Source organism: Scedosporium apiospermum (assembly GCF_000732125.1).
Source record: "Scedosporium apiospermum strain IHEM 14462 chromosome Unknown SEQ_SAPIO_0132, whole genome shotgun sequence".
NCBI lineage: Eukaryota > Fungi > Ascomycota > Sordariomycetes > Microascales > Microascaceae > Scedosporium > Scedosporium apiospermum.
In genome coordinates this window covers 1209565-1225142 of record NW_015971833.1, presented here as the reverse complement: position 1 = coordinate 1225142, position 15578 = coordinate 1209565, and the positions used below count along the sequence as shown (strand labels likewise).

The window sequence follows — 15578 nt, the reverse complement described above, 5'->3', positions numbered from 1 at the left end:
CTACGCCTCCTGATCACGAAATACAAACATACACGGTCGCAGACAAAGCAACAGAAATGTCCGAATACTGGAAATCCACGCCAAAATATTGGTGCAAACACTGTCGCACCTACGTCCGCGACACGCCGCTCGAAAAGGCCAACCACGAAGCCACCCTCACCCACCAAAATGCCGTCAAGCGCGCGCTAAGAGATATACACCGCGGCCGTGAAAGGGAAGAACGAGAAAAGGACCGAGCCAAGGCGGAAATTGAGCGGCTGAATAGGCTGGTCCCGGGTTCCTCTGTGACGGCGAAAGGTACGACGAGTACGCCGACGGGCCCGCCGACGGCGAGAGAGGTGAAGGGGGCGGAAGTAGACAGGAAGAGGCAGATGGAGGAGTTGGCGGGGTTGGGTGTTTCGATACCGACTGATTTTAGGGGTGATATGGCGATGCCTGGGGAGTGGACTGTTACGGCTACGAGGGTGATTGAGGAGAAGACGGAGGAGGAGGTTATTGCGGCGAAGGCTACGGGGGTGAGGAAGAGAGAGCAGAGTGAGGTGGAGAAAGAAGAGGAGGAGGCTATGAAGGGCTTGTTTAAGAAGCCGAAGAAGTGGGGGCGCGGATTCAAGACAATGCCTGACGATGGCGATAAGGAACTTGACGCTCTTTTGAGGGGGGATCTCTCTAAAGTGGAGAAGGCTGAGAAGGACGAGAAGACAGAGCCGGAGGATGATAAGGTGAAAAAGGAGGGTGAGGACGTGAAGAGGGAGGATGGCGCGGAAGACTCCAAAGACAAGGTCACGCTAAAGGCGGAACCCGGAGAAGATGGCGTGGAAGCTGGTGGGTTATCCCCAAAGTTGAACCTGGCTGATATCCCTGCAGCTCCCGTATTCAAGAAGCGGAAAGCAAAGAATATTAGACAAAAGTAGAAACGGATGTTACGATGAATGTCACACGATACCTACTCGAACCCGCGAGCATGCCGACCAGGTGAATTGACACGTTGGATGAATTCATGATTTGGTCGTGTCATCAGCCTGCACTTTTTAAGCATGTCCTCCTCATGAGATCCTCGATCGAGCTTGTAAATACCACGACGCGTGCCATAAGACTTGGGTGAGAGGCCTCGAGGGATGCAAGCTTGGCCCGTGGAACATCTCTGGGGGAGCATCCCTGGGGCGTGGGTACAACTCGCGTCTAGCATCTGATTATTACCGAATATAATCTCCCAGATCCAAGAGAGGCTAACATCGTCGAACTTTTTTGGCCTCCCATTAGCAAGATATCTGGGACTCTAGCATGTGCAAAACCCAACAAATTCCAGACGCCGTTGACATAGTTGATGCTTTAGCCGCACTTGACGATGGGCCACAGCCAGATCCCTGGAATCATTGGGTGGAGCTACACGAAGAGCGACCGTTTCGGTTGGCAAGGCTGTTTATCCCAGTCATGGAAAACCCGATATATCCTCCAACCAAAGCTGGGAATCCTCAAGTTGCACGTGTAAAAGTGCAACGGGGGTCGAAGGGTCTGTTCTAGAGCCATTGAAATCTCTAGATAGCAGCCCACATCGCGTCCCTGACCCTCTTGTTCTTGCCCTACCGCGCTCGTCCTCGCTCCTTCCCATCAACCTAGGAGAACTTGGGCATTTCAGCGTCAGTTTTAGGGTTTCCACATGCTCACATTCGTCCTGGGATCCATGAAAAAAAAAAAAAAAAGGTAGAACCACATATGCCCCCATCGTGGCCAGTGAAACGCGCAACGAAGAGCCCTTCTTTTCTCTTCTCCACACAACAATCCTGAGCACTTCATCATCCCACTTCATTCATATCTGGGCCAAAGACGTCAACCAAAGCCATAGAGTGCCAGAGCATCCACCGGGGAGTCTCACGAGCATTGATAATTCAACTGACCGGCCGCGCAACAATGATGGCGCCGCCTCCCAGCCCAGCTCCCCAAAACGCACGGAAGCGAGCCATGTCTGAAGCTTCGAACTCGGACGCGGCGCCGCACAAGTGTTTTCGCACGTCGGAGGCCCCAGAGCTAAGCTACCTCCCAGGCGCGAAAATGTCTCCGATTGTTCCTATTCCAGCTCACCATCCCACATCTGGATCCGCCATGAAGCAACATCGTCGTCCTGCGTCCCCTCCACTTGAAATAATAGCACTCGGAGAGCCTGGTATTTGTAGGATTGCGACAACGTCGCTCTTGCGCACCTCTTCCCACTGGTGTCAGCGTCAGGTTCCGTATGAGTTCAGGCTGGCAGAATATTTGAGGGATCATGAACTCCGCGATGATGAGAGCCCGCCGCCGCTTGATGTCATCGAGTGTCAAAGGGCGCTACTTTCCGCGGCAGGAAGAGGCGATCGAACTTCAGGGCCATCAGTTTTGGAACCTCAGCCTGACACTGCCCCACCTGATGGAGACATCACAGATGAAGCATTCGAGGCTAGCCGTATCCTATTTTTCGGTTCCGCAACGCCGGATGCAGCCTTCGAAGAACTAGACACGACTCACGAGATGACATGCGAGCGTCAAGAGATGCTACTTTCTACGACGGGAGGAGGCGATCGAACTTCAGGGTCATCAGATTGTGAACCTCAAGCCGACACCGGTCTACCTGATGCGAACATCGCAGATGAACTCACAGATGATGTATTCGAGGCTAGCTGTATCCTATTTTTCGGTTCCGCAACGCTGGATTCAGCCTGCGAGAACCGAGACACAACCCGCGAGAAGACGCCAAAGGCAAGGTGTCAAGCTCTGGACGAAACTAAGAATCGCGAGGACCGACCCCCGCGCGTGCGCTCCAAGAAGAAAGCAAGGAAGATCCTGACACGGCTTGTTCTCGGGAAGCTCACAGGGCTCTGGGACTTCGATAAGGAACGCGTGTCGATGCCGGAGCTCAGGGAGATTTCGAGTCTGGATAAATGGCGCGGCACGTGGCGCGTTCGCATGCTCTTCGACAGGCCGAAGCCCGCTGGGGATGTGTGCACCCGCATCTGGAAGCGCATCGTGCGATACTTTAAGATTCCTCAGGAAGTGGTGGACGTGCTGAATGAGGCTGTCAGCTGGAGAAGCTTTACCCTGATTGGAGCAGAGGGCATATGTAGTTTCACCATGAAAAAGGGACTGAATAAGGTGATTAGTCGTGAGATATGGGTTGCGGATTCTCGCGCGAAGGAAAAGGAGAGAGTGGCTGAGTTCCGGCCACGGAAGGGGAAGGTTGTGGTTCGCATGTCGACGATCGCAGAAGGGCAGGAGTGGATATGTTAGGCGATGTCTAGATCTAAGGGTGAGGAAATTTGAGTGAGATATATTGCGGTCAGGACATGACGGACGGAGGTGGTTCAGGTTGGATGGCGTTTGGAATCGAGTCGAGGGCCGCTATTGCTCGAAAGAGACTCTTTGCTTTAAGGCGTTGGGTTTTAATTTACTTTTCTTTTTCTTCGCTTGAGCTCATCTGTAAAGCCTCGACTCATGGGTGCTTCCGCGCTCTCGTCAATCAAAAACTGTCGATATTCCATTTCCTCGTCGTGGTCTCTCCCTCTAGATCGAATCTCGCAACCCTCGACGGCCTGCAACATGCTTCCGCTGATGTTGTGAGAGTGAGGACCACTCCCGCTGCAAAGAAGAATTCTGGAGTCTCTCTTTACCCAGTCGTGCGGGGACTACGAAGGAGAAGAGCAATTCTCTCGGGGATGTGTCTCAGAGCCTCAACTTCGGTCTCTGTTTCTACTTCTACTTCTATGCGATGTGATAGAGCATGAGACATTTTTCATTTTATTTCAGTCTTGTCCCTCTTTCTCCTCACACCCGTTTGTCCTCACCTTGAGGGGGATAAATATACAAGTAAGACGGGTCTCTGGGTAAGGGGAGAGAGTGTGTGACCCCTTTACGTCGTTCCACCTTTCTAAGCCGCTTGGAGTCTAGAACAAGCCACTGACGATTTGGTGCCTGGTTGGTGCCTCCTTGAATGAACCCCTGCAGCAGACACAGAGCCGGAGAAGACGCGCTAGAATGGTTTGGATCCAGAACAGTCCACCCCCCATCTCGATTTTTTCGACTTTTTCGACTTTTGAGGTTTGCCCGTCCCTTTCTCTCCACTCCTAGTAAGCTTAACCATGACAGACTCGGGGAGGGGCATAACATTGTCCTGGTTTAGCATAAACGGATTGTGCGACAGCAGGACAGCCCATATTTTGCGCAGAATCAGCGTCTACTTGTAGATTTTTCTTTTCCGTTTCTCTTTTCTCTTTTCCAGATGGCTGGAAATTGATATTTCGGCATCTCAAATTCGGGCCAGGACGACATGGAGTTGTCTGCTCTCTCTGCTCTGCCCTACGAATGGAGTGCGGTGCTACACTACAGAAGTACTTCGTACTAGTACGAAGTAGGCTACACTTTTTGTACACTAAAGTAGGTACGACAACAAGTGTCTTTGTCCTACAGCCCCACCCCCACCGTGGGAAATTCAGAGTTCGGAAGAGCGCCTTCCTTCCCTGGATTCCGGGTTGAATTCCGCGACTCATCATCTCGTCTTTGACCTCGCACATGCCCGAGGAATTCCTCGCCCCTCCTCTGCTTCGTAGTCTCAACTATCTCGCGTCTATTAATTGAAATATCTTTGCTTGCCCTCGCTTGGTTTTCGCGCCAAGTATTCGTGCTTACACCGTCTTTCCCGGCGTACAGCCTAGTGCAGTGCACTAGGATGAGAACCGATCTGCCAAGACACCTCCATCCAAGTTTTTCCCTCCTCTCTTTCCTGGTGCCATTCACACCTGGATCGACTGGGCAGCTCTTGAAATGCACTGTGGCAGACTAAACCACAAACACTGGCTCATCATTTCAGCTCGCAGGGATCGCTGCATTTAGCGCCCCTTTCCTGCTATAATGTATCTGCAGGTACCCTTGGCAGACACCGTGATGGGCGAATCAACCTTTTTGTCAACATCTGCAGCCTCTGCAGGGGAAAAATCTGGGAAAAGTAGTGGGTGTGAGTGTGTGTGTGTCGGCACCGACTCAAAGAGGAATGCTTCACGATACGGATGGATACAAGGATGAAGAGTGACACTTACCTAGGCAGGAGGGATACCCCAACCAACCCCATGAAGTTTAGTGTGAAGCAGGGAGGGCGAGGATGAGCGGCATGTCTGACTGCCCTTCGTCCCCATTTCGAACAAGATTCCTGCTCGAGGTCCTTCTGTGTGAATCTTTCCCTAGCACCTAGCATATTGATCGCTTCACTTTTCCAAGGACGAGGGATCGCGCTGGGTGTCGTCCAACTCGCATCCGTTTAGCACGGCACTTACTTTCGCTTCTCGTGTATGTTGTGTTTCGCGTTGATATACATTTTTTCTAGTCTCTGTTTTGATATCTATTCATTCTCCCGTTGCGCTCGGCGTGGTTGCCTACCATGAAGCCCGCGCGATTGTTCCTCCTCAGTCAGGCGATCACCCTCGCCGTCGCCGAAGTCGTCTATGTCACAGATCTCACCATCTTCACCTTACTTGTACGTTTTACGCCGTTTGCCCGCCTAGAATGCTTCGTCTCGTGAGATCGATCTCTCGAGCGCACGAAATGCCACTTTATCTCTCTCCGAAAGCCTCGCCCGCGACCTGGCGCTAACTGGATCTAGGCACCCTGTGCGAAATATGGCGTCTCCGTTGCTGTTCAAGCCCAAACCTACTCCTCCTGCGGCACGGAAGCCGCCGATCTTCAGTCATGTGTGTGCTCAAAGGCCGGGAAAATGGACAATGTTCTAGGGATCATGTCGTCATCCCTAAGTTGGTCATGCGGCGAAACGGCCACCGACGACCATGCCAGTGCCTCCGTCGTGCTCAGCCAGTACTGCAATCAAGATAGCTCTTATACCTTCGCCACGCCGACGGCAAACCTCGTGGAAGAGTATCCCACCGATTACCCTGAGTTCTATAACCTAGCTCCATGCGCCCAATATGGCGTGTCTGTTGCCATGCAGTAAGTTGACCTCGCAGCCCGTTTCGGCAGCTCATGACGAAGAATACTAACATCTGAGCGACGATAGGACGATGGTAGGTGCCTTGTTTGCGATGGAAAAACTTTTCTGCTATGTATCTTTCTCACCTGTGATGTTTAGACTTACGATCTCTGCCCCGAGCCCGCCAGCCTGCTCGCACCCTGTATCTGCGGCAAGAACCAAAATTCACTCCGAGCTAGCCAGACGATTAACGCCTCCGTCAAGTATTCATGCTCCAATAACGAAGACATCACCTCCGGCCAGCAGTTCTTGGCCGCATACTGTGCTATGACTGCCGGTACTACGGCGTTCCCCCAGCCGTCGAACCCACCCGGCGACAGTACGTTTTATCCCAAGCTGCGGGGTTCTCATTCTTCCATCGTGATTTTGTGGGCTAAGCAAATCGCGTAGTGACTTACTTCATTTCTGCTCTACCGGAGTACAAGTCTCTTGCTCCATGCGCTCAATCCGGAGTTGACGCTGCTCTCGGTGTTGTACGTCACAAACTCCCTCCTGATGCCCCGGGAAAAGAGTATTTGAATGCTGACCGAGATGCCTAGCATTCCTCGGAGTTCTGTCCTCCGGGGCCCAAGGCCTTCGCCTCATGCGCTTGCCTTAAGGTTGGCATGTCGAGCAAGGCCACGAGCATGATGTCCTCCTCCGTCCGTTGGTATTGCGACTCGACCGCGAGGGACGATGTCCTCTCTGCTGTATCCGTATTCGAGTACTACTGCAGCGCTGCCAGGGCCGAAGTAACCCCCACTGGCGTGACCGAGTCAAGTTTGTCATCCCCGCTCTCCCTCCTTGGTTGACGGCCAACCAGCTAACGCGGAACGCGAACAGTTGCCCAGACCACCAACGGCACTCCCAGACAGACTGGCGGCTCGAATTCTGGTGACAACCCGACCAACCCGAATGGTAGTGATTCTGGCGACGACACGAGCAGCGGTGGAGTGAGCACAGGTGCCATTGCGGGTGGAGTCGTCGGCGGAATTGGCGCCCTCGCCATCATTGGCGCAGGCGTCTTCTTCTTCCTCCGCAAGAAGAGAGCCAACAAGGAAACAGCTGCTGGAGCCGCCGCCGCCGCCTACCAACCACCTCCCCCGAACGATAAACCCGAGCTTGCCGGTACACCCATCACCGGACCCATCCCCCCTCCAAGCCCCGCGATTTCTCATACGAGCGCCCACACGCCCACGCCGGTATACGATCCTACGAACGCGCCGCAGATTCCCGAACTACACGGAGGAAAGAGTTACATGGGGACGCCGCCGCCACAACCCATGCAACCCGAGCTTCAGGGGAATCCGGTAATGCCCCCTCAGGAGTATCAGGGCCAGGCGTACGGTCAGGCGATTCCTATGCAAACCTATCCTCAAGGATACGGCTATCCTTCTCCGCAGGCTTCGCCCTATCCGTCGTACGCGGGGCAGCCGTCGCCGCAATCACCGCAGGCGGGATATTATGCTCCTCAGCAGGCTGCGCCGGTGGAGCTTCCAACTTCTTGGCAAGCGGGACCTGTTCCTGGGTATCAGGAGCTCCCTACTCAGTACCATCAGACGAGGTAGTGTCCCGACTGTGGTTGAGTGAAATGTCTTGAAAGCGAAAAGCTGTGTGTTCTTGCATTCTTGTATATACCTGTTCTTGCATTGCAATGAGGATCGATACCTGCGGAGGGAGACAGGAAAAGGTGAAGATGGGCTTGAAGCGAAACCGCGATTGATGGCCCGAGTGTGCTTAGATTAGATTGGGAGTGGGAGAGCGTAGAGGTCTGGGCAAGGTGCTGACTGAGGTTAATGTCCCTGGCAAAAATTTGATGTCCAAATGTGTATAACGTATAATAATACCAAGCAATTGAGCAAAATGAGTTTATTAGTTCTCTCACACCTGGCCTCTCACAGCTACTGGTGAACCAGCTCATCGGCCTGGCCTTAGGATATTTCGTTTACTGAACGACTTCATCGAAGAGAATTGAAGAGTGGCTACACTATCTGCACGGCGTTCGAAACCTTCTGAAATATCGCAGCTGCGTCGTCCCGCATGTACAACTAAGACGTCGGCCGATGGACGCGACAATGGGATGAGAGGAATGTCGTTGAATACGCTCAATACACTGGTTTCCGGGATGGGATGGACTGGCATGAACAGGATGTTGGTTGCACCTTCCCAGCCTAAACATGAGTCACATGACCAAAATTGGTCCATGCTTCTACTTACGTAATTTGTGATTGAGCTTAACCATGCTTCTGATTGGCCAAATTCACCAGCAGCAACCTCGTTGCTCTGGTGGGTCCCTCGTCCAAACTGTTGCATCAAAGGTCGAAGGCAGCCTCGCGACCTCTGCAAACAGCAGAGATTTGTTATGCAGGACAAACAGAAGCAGCTGGGTCGTGACCTTTACTCCAGCAATTTTTGCTCCCCGCCTTGTTTCACCCTTTTTCTATCGCAGGAGGAAGACAGATCGGGCAGTCCTCTGTATTGATCTTTTTGCCCCTCTTGTTTTTCTTCTGGTCTTTTTTTCTTACCTGTTCTCCTCGTCGCGATCCCTCCACACCGTTGACGCCCTCCTCCCGCAATCACTCAACTTCGTTTACGGCGGAAATTCATCTACCATTGCGTCAAAATATCGGCCCCCGTGACTCTGATGCAATAATACAGCTACTCAAATTTAAATCATCATGGCGGTGGCCGACTTAGGCTACATTGCCGGCCATCTCGGCCTCGAGCAGGATGGCCTCACCTCGTTAGCCGCCGACCCGAACCTCGCCAGCCTGTTCAAAGCCGTCGAGGCGAAGGCCCACGAATTTGATACCCTATACTCCGAGAAGCTGCGCGTTGATATCGAGCTCGAGAATGCCGTTGTTGGGTCCGAGGCGAGATGCCAGACCTTTAAGGCGACGGCCGATAAGGCCTTGAAGGAGGTAGAGGAGCTTCGACAGAAACTAAAGGATGAAGGTATGTTTTGCTCATCGTTCCTGGACTCTCAAACCCGCTGATTTCTACGCTTAAACAATAGGAAATTCGTACTAAACAGTGTTTCTTTGATGTAGAGTCTACTCGACAAACTCTTCAAAACGAGTTGCAATCACTGAGGTCTCGGTCTACCGAATACGATTCCGAAATTGGTACTCTCAAAGATCAGATCGAATCTCTCCAGGCATCGAACCGGACGAATATGGCCCTCCTCGAGTCGCGAAACGCGAGAGACGATCAACTCTCCGAAGAGCTCTCAAAACAACACCAGAAGAACGTTCAACTCAACAAGGAAATCACAACCCTGCAGCAGACCGTGCAGGCTGCCCAAGCTGCTTCCAACAGCGCCAAGTACCGAGCCGAGTCTTTGCAACAGCAGCTAGATCTTGCCCGTCGCAGCGGCGAGTGGTTCGAGAATGAGCTAAAGACCAAGACCGACGAGGCCCTCAAGTATCGAAAGGAGAAGGGTGCCCGCATTGCCGAACTTCAGCGTCAGAACGAGGAGGCAAAGGCAGATATCGAGTCCCTCAGGCGTGGCGAACAACAACTCCGTCAGAGGCTTGATGCAGCCCAATCCAAGGCCGATGAGGCGTTGGTCAAGGTTCAGCAGCAACAGGAAGCCTTTGCTCGGACGGAGGAGAGCTACAAGAAGGAGCTTGAGAATCAAAGGCGCCTTGTTGAGATGTCCGATCAACTTACCAGGAAGCATCAGGACCGAGTGCAGGAAATGGAGTTGGAGAAGGAAAGGGTTCGCGACAACTATGAGAACGAGATCCGCCGAGTCCGCCTCGATTTGGAGCGCGAGCGCCAGACCGTTACCGAACTCGAAGAGCGCATTCAACAACTCGAAGGCGAAGTCGATGAGCTCCAGGCTCGTGCCCAACATGAGCCTCCTGCGCCAGCGTCCCCATCAGCTCCTCAGACCCCTCGTGCCAATGGCTCCGTTCTCGGCCGCGCCTTCTCGCCTTTTACCACGCCTGGTTCGATTCGTAGCAAGACGACGATCACGGCTACCCAGGCTCTTGACGAAGTCTTTAAGCTCAAGGGTCAACTCGCGGGCGAGAAGAGACGCAACCAACAGCTCTCGGATGAACTGGACCAGGTCCTTGCCGCCCTCGAGGCCAAGGCACCTCAAATCAACGAGCTTCAATCCGAAAACGAATCTCTCCGGGTCGAGCTTAACCAAATGTCTCACTTGTCCGAGCAGAGCCACGAAGAGCGCGATGTTGCCAAGCGCGCTGCGAGGAAAGCGGAGGGTGCTCTCTCTACTGCACAGACAGAGGCTAAGATTCTTCGCACACAGCTGCGGGATCTCAGCATGCAGATCCAGATGCTCGTGTTCAACATGCATGCGCGCGAAAAGGGCCTCAACGAATTGACCGATGAGGAGAAGTATCGCCTCGAGCAACTTTCAAAGGGTGAAATCACCGAAGACGCCCTGGCGGATATGTCAGATACACACCAGTTCATCACGCACAAGTTTGTCGTCTTCAAGGACATTAAGGAGTTGCAAGAGAAGAACCAAGAGCTGCTCCGGGTTACTCGAGAATTGGCGGAACAGATGGAGAGTGAGGAGGCCCTTGCGGCCAAGCACAAGGCTGCTGAGGACCACAAGGCAGTTCAGCGTCTTGAGCAAGATTTGGTGAACCTTAACGAAGAGGCGCAGTCTCTCAAGACCACCATGGAATCTTACAAGGCCGAGAGGGACATGTTCCGGCGCCTCCTCCAACAAAAGGCCAGCGCGGGAGAGTTGGCATCGGTACTCGGAAGCCCAGCCGAAGATGGCCAACGGCCGCCGCTCGCGAGCATTGAGACTGGTGCCGACGACCAGGAGGCGGTATCAGCAGCCGCCCTACGCCAGCTCGAGGCAACCTTCGACAACTACCGAAATGAACAGAACATGATCCGCCAGACGATGCGCGAGCAGGCTGACCGTCTTTCGAACGAGAAGACCTCACTCCAGGGCGAGGTCGTTAAGTTGTCCAGCCAGCTTACCCTTGCGTCCGAGCGATACGACATGCTCCATGCCAATTTCGTTGCCCTCCAAGGTGAGCAGGCCGAGCTTCAGAAGCGCAATCAGTCGCTGTCGGAGACTACGGCGAAGCAAGATATCCGTACCCAACAAGTCGCCGAAGAGCTTGTGGAGACTCGAGAGCTTCTCGAGTCTACTCGCAACGAAGCAGCCAACCTCAAGGCGGAGAAGAAGCTGTGGAAGGATATTCAAGATCGCCTCAGCAAGAATCACGAGACGTTGATGGAGGAGAAGGAGCGTCTCAGCAGCCTTCTTGCCTCGCAGCAATCGTTGATGAATGAGCGTGACATCGCAGAATCCGAGGCTAGGCGCAAGTTCCAGGCCAGGATCGACTCTCTCGAATCAGAACTCAGCGAAACGAAGCGCAAACTTAACACTGAGATCGAGGAAGGAAAGAAGTTGCAGCTTCGGAAGGAGTTCGATTCGCAACAGTCCCAGAAGCGTATCGATGAGCTTACCGCCAGTCTTAGCCAAGTCCGTGAGGAACTTGTCCGGGCAACAACCGCTCGAGACCATCTCCAAGCGCGCACCGACGAGCTTACCGTCAACCTCCGGAACGCAGAGGAACGCGTCGGCCGTCTGCAGCCGCGACCCACCCCTCGTCCCGGCATGCCTGTCGAGCCCGATACGACCGACGAGGAGCGTGAGCAGGAGCTTCAGAACCTTGCCGACCAAGTCTCTGATCTTAAGCGAGACTTGGATCTAGCTCAGGCGCAGCTTGACAATGCGAAGAACCAAGCTGATAGGTTTAGAGAGCTTAGTCAAACCCATGAAGAGGCGCTTGCCGATCTGACAGCATCTCAGGAGCAAGCCCAACAAGAGATAGACAACATCTTGGGCGAAAAGGATGCTCAGATCAAGGAGTTGGAGCAGAGAGTCGAAGAGCTCTCATCCGAGCTGGCTAACTCCAACAACCAACTCTCTGCACTTCGCGACTCGCAGGGTGAGGTCACCAGGAGATTCGAGGATGAGAAGCACATTCTGGAGGATGAGATCAAGCGACTCAAGGACGATGCCGAGAGGTATTCCGAATCCGCCAAGTTCCACCAACAAGACTTGCGAGCCCAGGCCGAAATTGCGACAAAGGCTCAGCAAGACTACGAACAAGAGCTCGTCAAGCATGCTGAGGCAGCCAAGCTGCTCCAGGCTCTCAGGACCGAGCACAATCTGCTCAAGAGCGAGGCGGCGTCTTTCAAGGCTGCCGCCGAGTCCGCCAAGGTTACTCTTTCTCAAAACGAAGCCTCGTGGGAGGAGCGCCGACAACAACTCGAACGAGAAATTCAGGAACTTAACGCTCGCCGAGAGGACACTAACGCTCAGAACCGCCTTCTTCATCAGCAGCTCGAGGGTGTCACGGCGCAGATCAGCGCGCTTCAGCAGAACCGACTGCAGACCTACGACGAAACCGAAGACGTCACCGGACCCGTTCCCGACATTGACGGTCTCCGCGAGCTCAACAGCTATCTGCGCCGCGAGAAGGAGATTCTCGAGGTTCAGCATGACACTCGACTCCAGGAGTGCAAGCGCCTCCAGCAACAGCTCGAGTATGCGCAGTCGCAGCTCGATGAAGCTCGTCTCAAGTTGGATCAGGAGCGCAGGTCTCATGCTGAAAGCGGCAAGAACTCGCTCTCTCACCAGGATCTGATGGCCAAGCTCAACGAATTGAACTTGTACCGCGAGAGCAGCGCCACACTCCGCAACGAATTGGCACAGGCGAAGGCGCAACTGACGGAAAAGAATGCCAAGATTTCTGAGCTGGAGGCCCGGATACAGCCTCTCGAATCCCAGATTGAGGCTTTGAAGACGGAGAAGACCTTCCTCCAAGATGAGTTGAAACAGATCCAGGAGGACCGCGATCGTTGGCAGAAGAGGACGGAGGATATCCTTACCAAGTACGGCCGTGTGGACGCTGCTGAACTCGAGCAGCTCAAGGAGACCGTTACGACCCTCGAAGGTGAGCGAGATGCGCTCAAGACTGCTGAGGAGCCCCTCAAGGCAAAGATCACCGAACTCGAGACGCTTGTCGAGACGGAGCGAGGCAATTGGCAGACGACTCGTCAGAAGTTGGTGGAGCAATTTAAGGACCGGTCGCGGAAGCTTACGGGCGAGAAGAACGAGGCTATCCAGCGGGGCAACGAATTACAGGCTCAACTGGATGCTGCGAACGAGCAGCTCACCGTGTCTAAGCAGCAAGTCACCATCGTTACGACGGAGCTCGACGCATCGAAACAGGAGAAGTTCCAGCTCGAAAAGCAGATTCTTGAGTTCCAGCACACAGTCAACTCGCTCAGGGAGCAGGCTGCTGCGAACGCTCAGGCGCCCATCGAGACAGTTGCGGTTGGAGAGCAGCAGCAGCCGACTGATGGTATCATTCAAGAGCTGGAGCAGAGACTTGCCCTCGTTAAGGAAGAGCTCGACGCTGTTAGCAGCCAAAAGGCTGAGGCTGAAGCCGAATTGGCAAATCTCCGTTCGCAGCTTCAGACAACCATTGCCGAGCGTGATCAGGCCCTTGAACAGGCGCGTGCGGGTATCGAGGCCGTGGAAGGTCAGCCAGTCGCTCAGCCTGCCGCTCCTGGTGGTGAGTTGAGTGCTGAAGAGAGGAAAGCATTCGAAGAGAAGATCCAGGCGGCCGAAGCCAAGGTGGCGGAGTACGAGGAGAGAGCTAAGGAAGCAGAATCGAGGATTGAGCAGACTATTAAGCAGCGCAGTGACAAGATGAGAGATGCCCTCAACAATAAACTCCGAACAGCGCGTGCCGAAATGGAGGAGGGCTTCAAGGCCAAGGAGGCGGAGTTCGAAGCTCAAAAGGCGGAGTGGAAGACGGCTGAGGGTGAACTACGATTGAAGCTTGAGCAGGAGAGGATCATCAAGGCTGCAGAGGGTGGACCCACCGCTCCCGCCGCTCCGGATGCCGCTGATGGGACGCAACAAGTTCCTGCCACCCCGACGACACCGGCGATGCAGCCCCCTTCAACGCCCGCGACAAAAGGCACTCCAGCCGGAGACCTCACACAGCTGTCCGACGCTGATCTCCGCAAGCTGTTGACTACGCATGCTACGGCGAAGTCGATATTCGCCAACAATATCAAGAAGCGATTGGAGGTGGAGTCTGCCAAGCTTAAGACGGAGTTGGAGCAAACTCTAAAGGGAGAGTACGAAGCCAAAGTGGCGCAGGCGCGTGAACAGGGCCAGATGATGGAGCAGAAGAAGTCGACGGTAAAGATTAACATGACGGAGAATAAGTTCCGTGCGGCGCAGGCCAAGCTCGGTGTTGTGCAGACTGCTGCGGCCGAGACGCCGCAGAAGCCGGTTGGCGAGGTGTGGGAAATTGCCTTGCAGGCGAAACCGGCTCCTCCAGCCGCCGCCGCTGCTACTGTTCAGCCCGGATTGGGCCGACAGAATTCAACTGCCGGCGTCCCGCCATCTCCCGTTACCGGAACTCCCGGCCCCAGCCCAGGTGAGCTCAAGATTTTTAACCAACATATAGGACCTAAAACAATGAAGGCTAACGCTTTATTGGTAGCTGTAAACATATCCACACCTTCTTCCGCTGCTGGACAGAGGGGCCCCGGCAGCATGGTCAAACCCGGTGCACCCCAAGGCCAGGTATCCGCACCTGTTCTTCCTAGTCCATTCGATGCTTCGCCAGCCAACCGGCCAGGCGGACCAAATCCATTTGCGCTTCCTCGACCACCTACGTTACCACAAGCTCCACCCCCGCAGCAGCAAGCTCCGCCTCAGCAACGCGTTCAGGCGCAACCTCAACTACCACCGGCCCAGCAACAACAGCAAGCCGGAGCCGGAGCCGGAGCCGCCCAGGCTGGGCCGGTGCAGAAGCCTCAGCAACAACAGCAGGCGAGACCCCAGCAGCAGCAACAACAACAGCAAGGACGACCCTCATCCTTGCCTCAGCCGCCACCTCAGCAGCAGCAACAGCAAAGAGGCCAGAGCGGTCTTCCTGTTCCACGAGGCGGTCACCGCGGCGGTAGGGGCGGCGGCCCGTACGTGCCACCACAGCGAAATGCTAGCGGGGGCGCGGCCGAACGAGGAGGCGGTCATGCACGCGGTCGTGGCGGACACGGACGCGGTGGATTGAATCCAGGGGCCTCGGACTTCCAGCCGGGAAGCAAGCGTCCTAGGGGTGATTCCGAGATTGGTGCGGGAGCGAAGCGGGCGCGCGGGTCTCACTGAGACTGAGTGGGGCTTTGGTTGTTGGAAAAGATGAAGACGGATGCATTACGCTGCGGGTTATAGTGACTGATTGGGCGGGTCTGGTTCTTTTCATTTCTGTTTCTTTTGTGTTTTTTTTTTTTTCTTTCTCATTTCTATGTTGTTTTCTTTTCTTTTTGTAACTGGCGTCATTTTCATCTCGGGACTCAAAGGAACTTCGGGGAAGAGCGTTGAAGATGGTATAAGAGAAAAAGGCGCGCAGAGTGTACGAATACTATGTGGCACTTGATTGTTCTTGAGTATATTCTGGTTGGGAGAAGCTAAAGGACTCAAAAAGACAGTTTCATTTGTTCACGTTGAAGATGTCTCTTAAGTGAGGAACGTGATGCATAGAATATCAACAGGGGGTCGGTCCTCTAAGGT

The 15578-nt window shown here is 54.2% G+C and overlaps 2 protein-coding genes and 2 pseudogenes across 2 annotated transcripts; all 4 read left to right on the top strand.

Annotated features, from left to right (window-relative positions):
• Positions 1-56: 56 nt before the first annotated feature.
• On the top strand, positions 57-911 carry SAPIO_CDS9059 (annotated as a pseudogene; the record flags this gene model as incomplete).
• Positions 912-1908: 997 nt separating this feature from the next.
• Positions 1909-3258, top strand: SAPIO_CDS9058 (annotated as a pseudogene; the record flags this gene model as incomplete).
• Positions 3259-5398: 2140 nt separating this feature from the next.
• On the top strand, positions 5399-7548 carry SAPIO_CDS9057 (uncharacterized protein; the record flags this gene model as incomplete). The annotated part of the gene is made up of 7 exons (XM_016790551.1): positions 5399-5494; positions 5621-5961; positions 6029-6035; positions 6101-6320; positions 6392-6474; positions 6541-6760; positions 6824-7548. 7 exons carry the CDS (start codon positions 5399-5401, stop codon positions 7546-7548), a joined length of 1692 nt encoding a protein of 563 aa, XP_016639854.1.
• A 1110-nt stretch (positions 7549-8658) lies between these two features.
• Positions 8659-15176, top strand: SAPIO_CDS9056 (Filament-forming protein; the record flags this gene model as incomplete). Its single annotated transcript, XM_016790550.1, has 3 exons — positions 8659-8935; positions 9031-14442; positions 14509-15176. 3 exons carry the CDS (start codon positions 8659-8661, stop codon positions 15174-15176), a joined length of 6357 nt encoding a protein of 2118 aa, XP_016639853.1.
• Between the last annotated feature and the right edge of the window lie 402 nt (positions 15177-15578).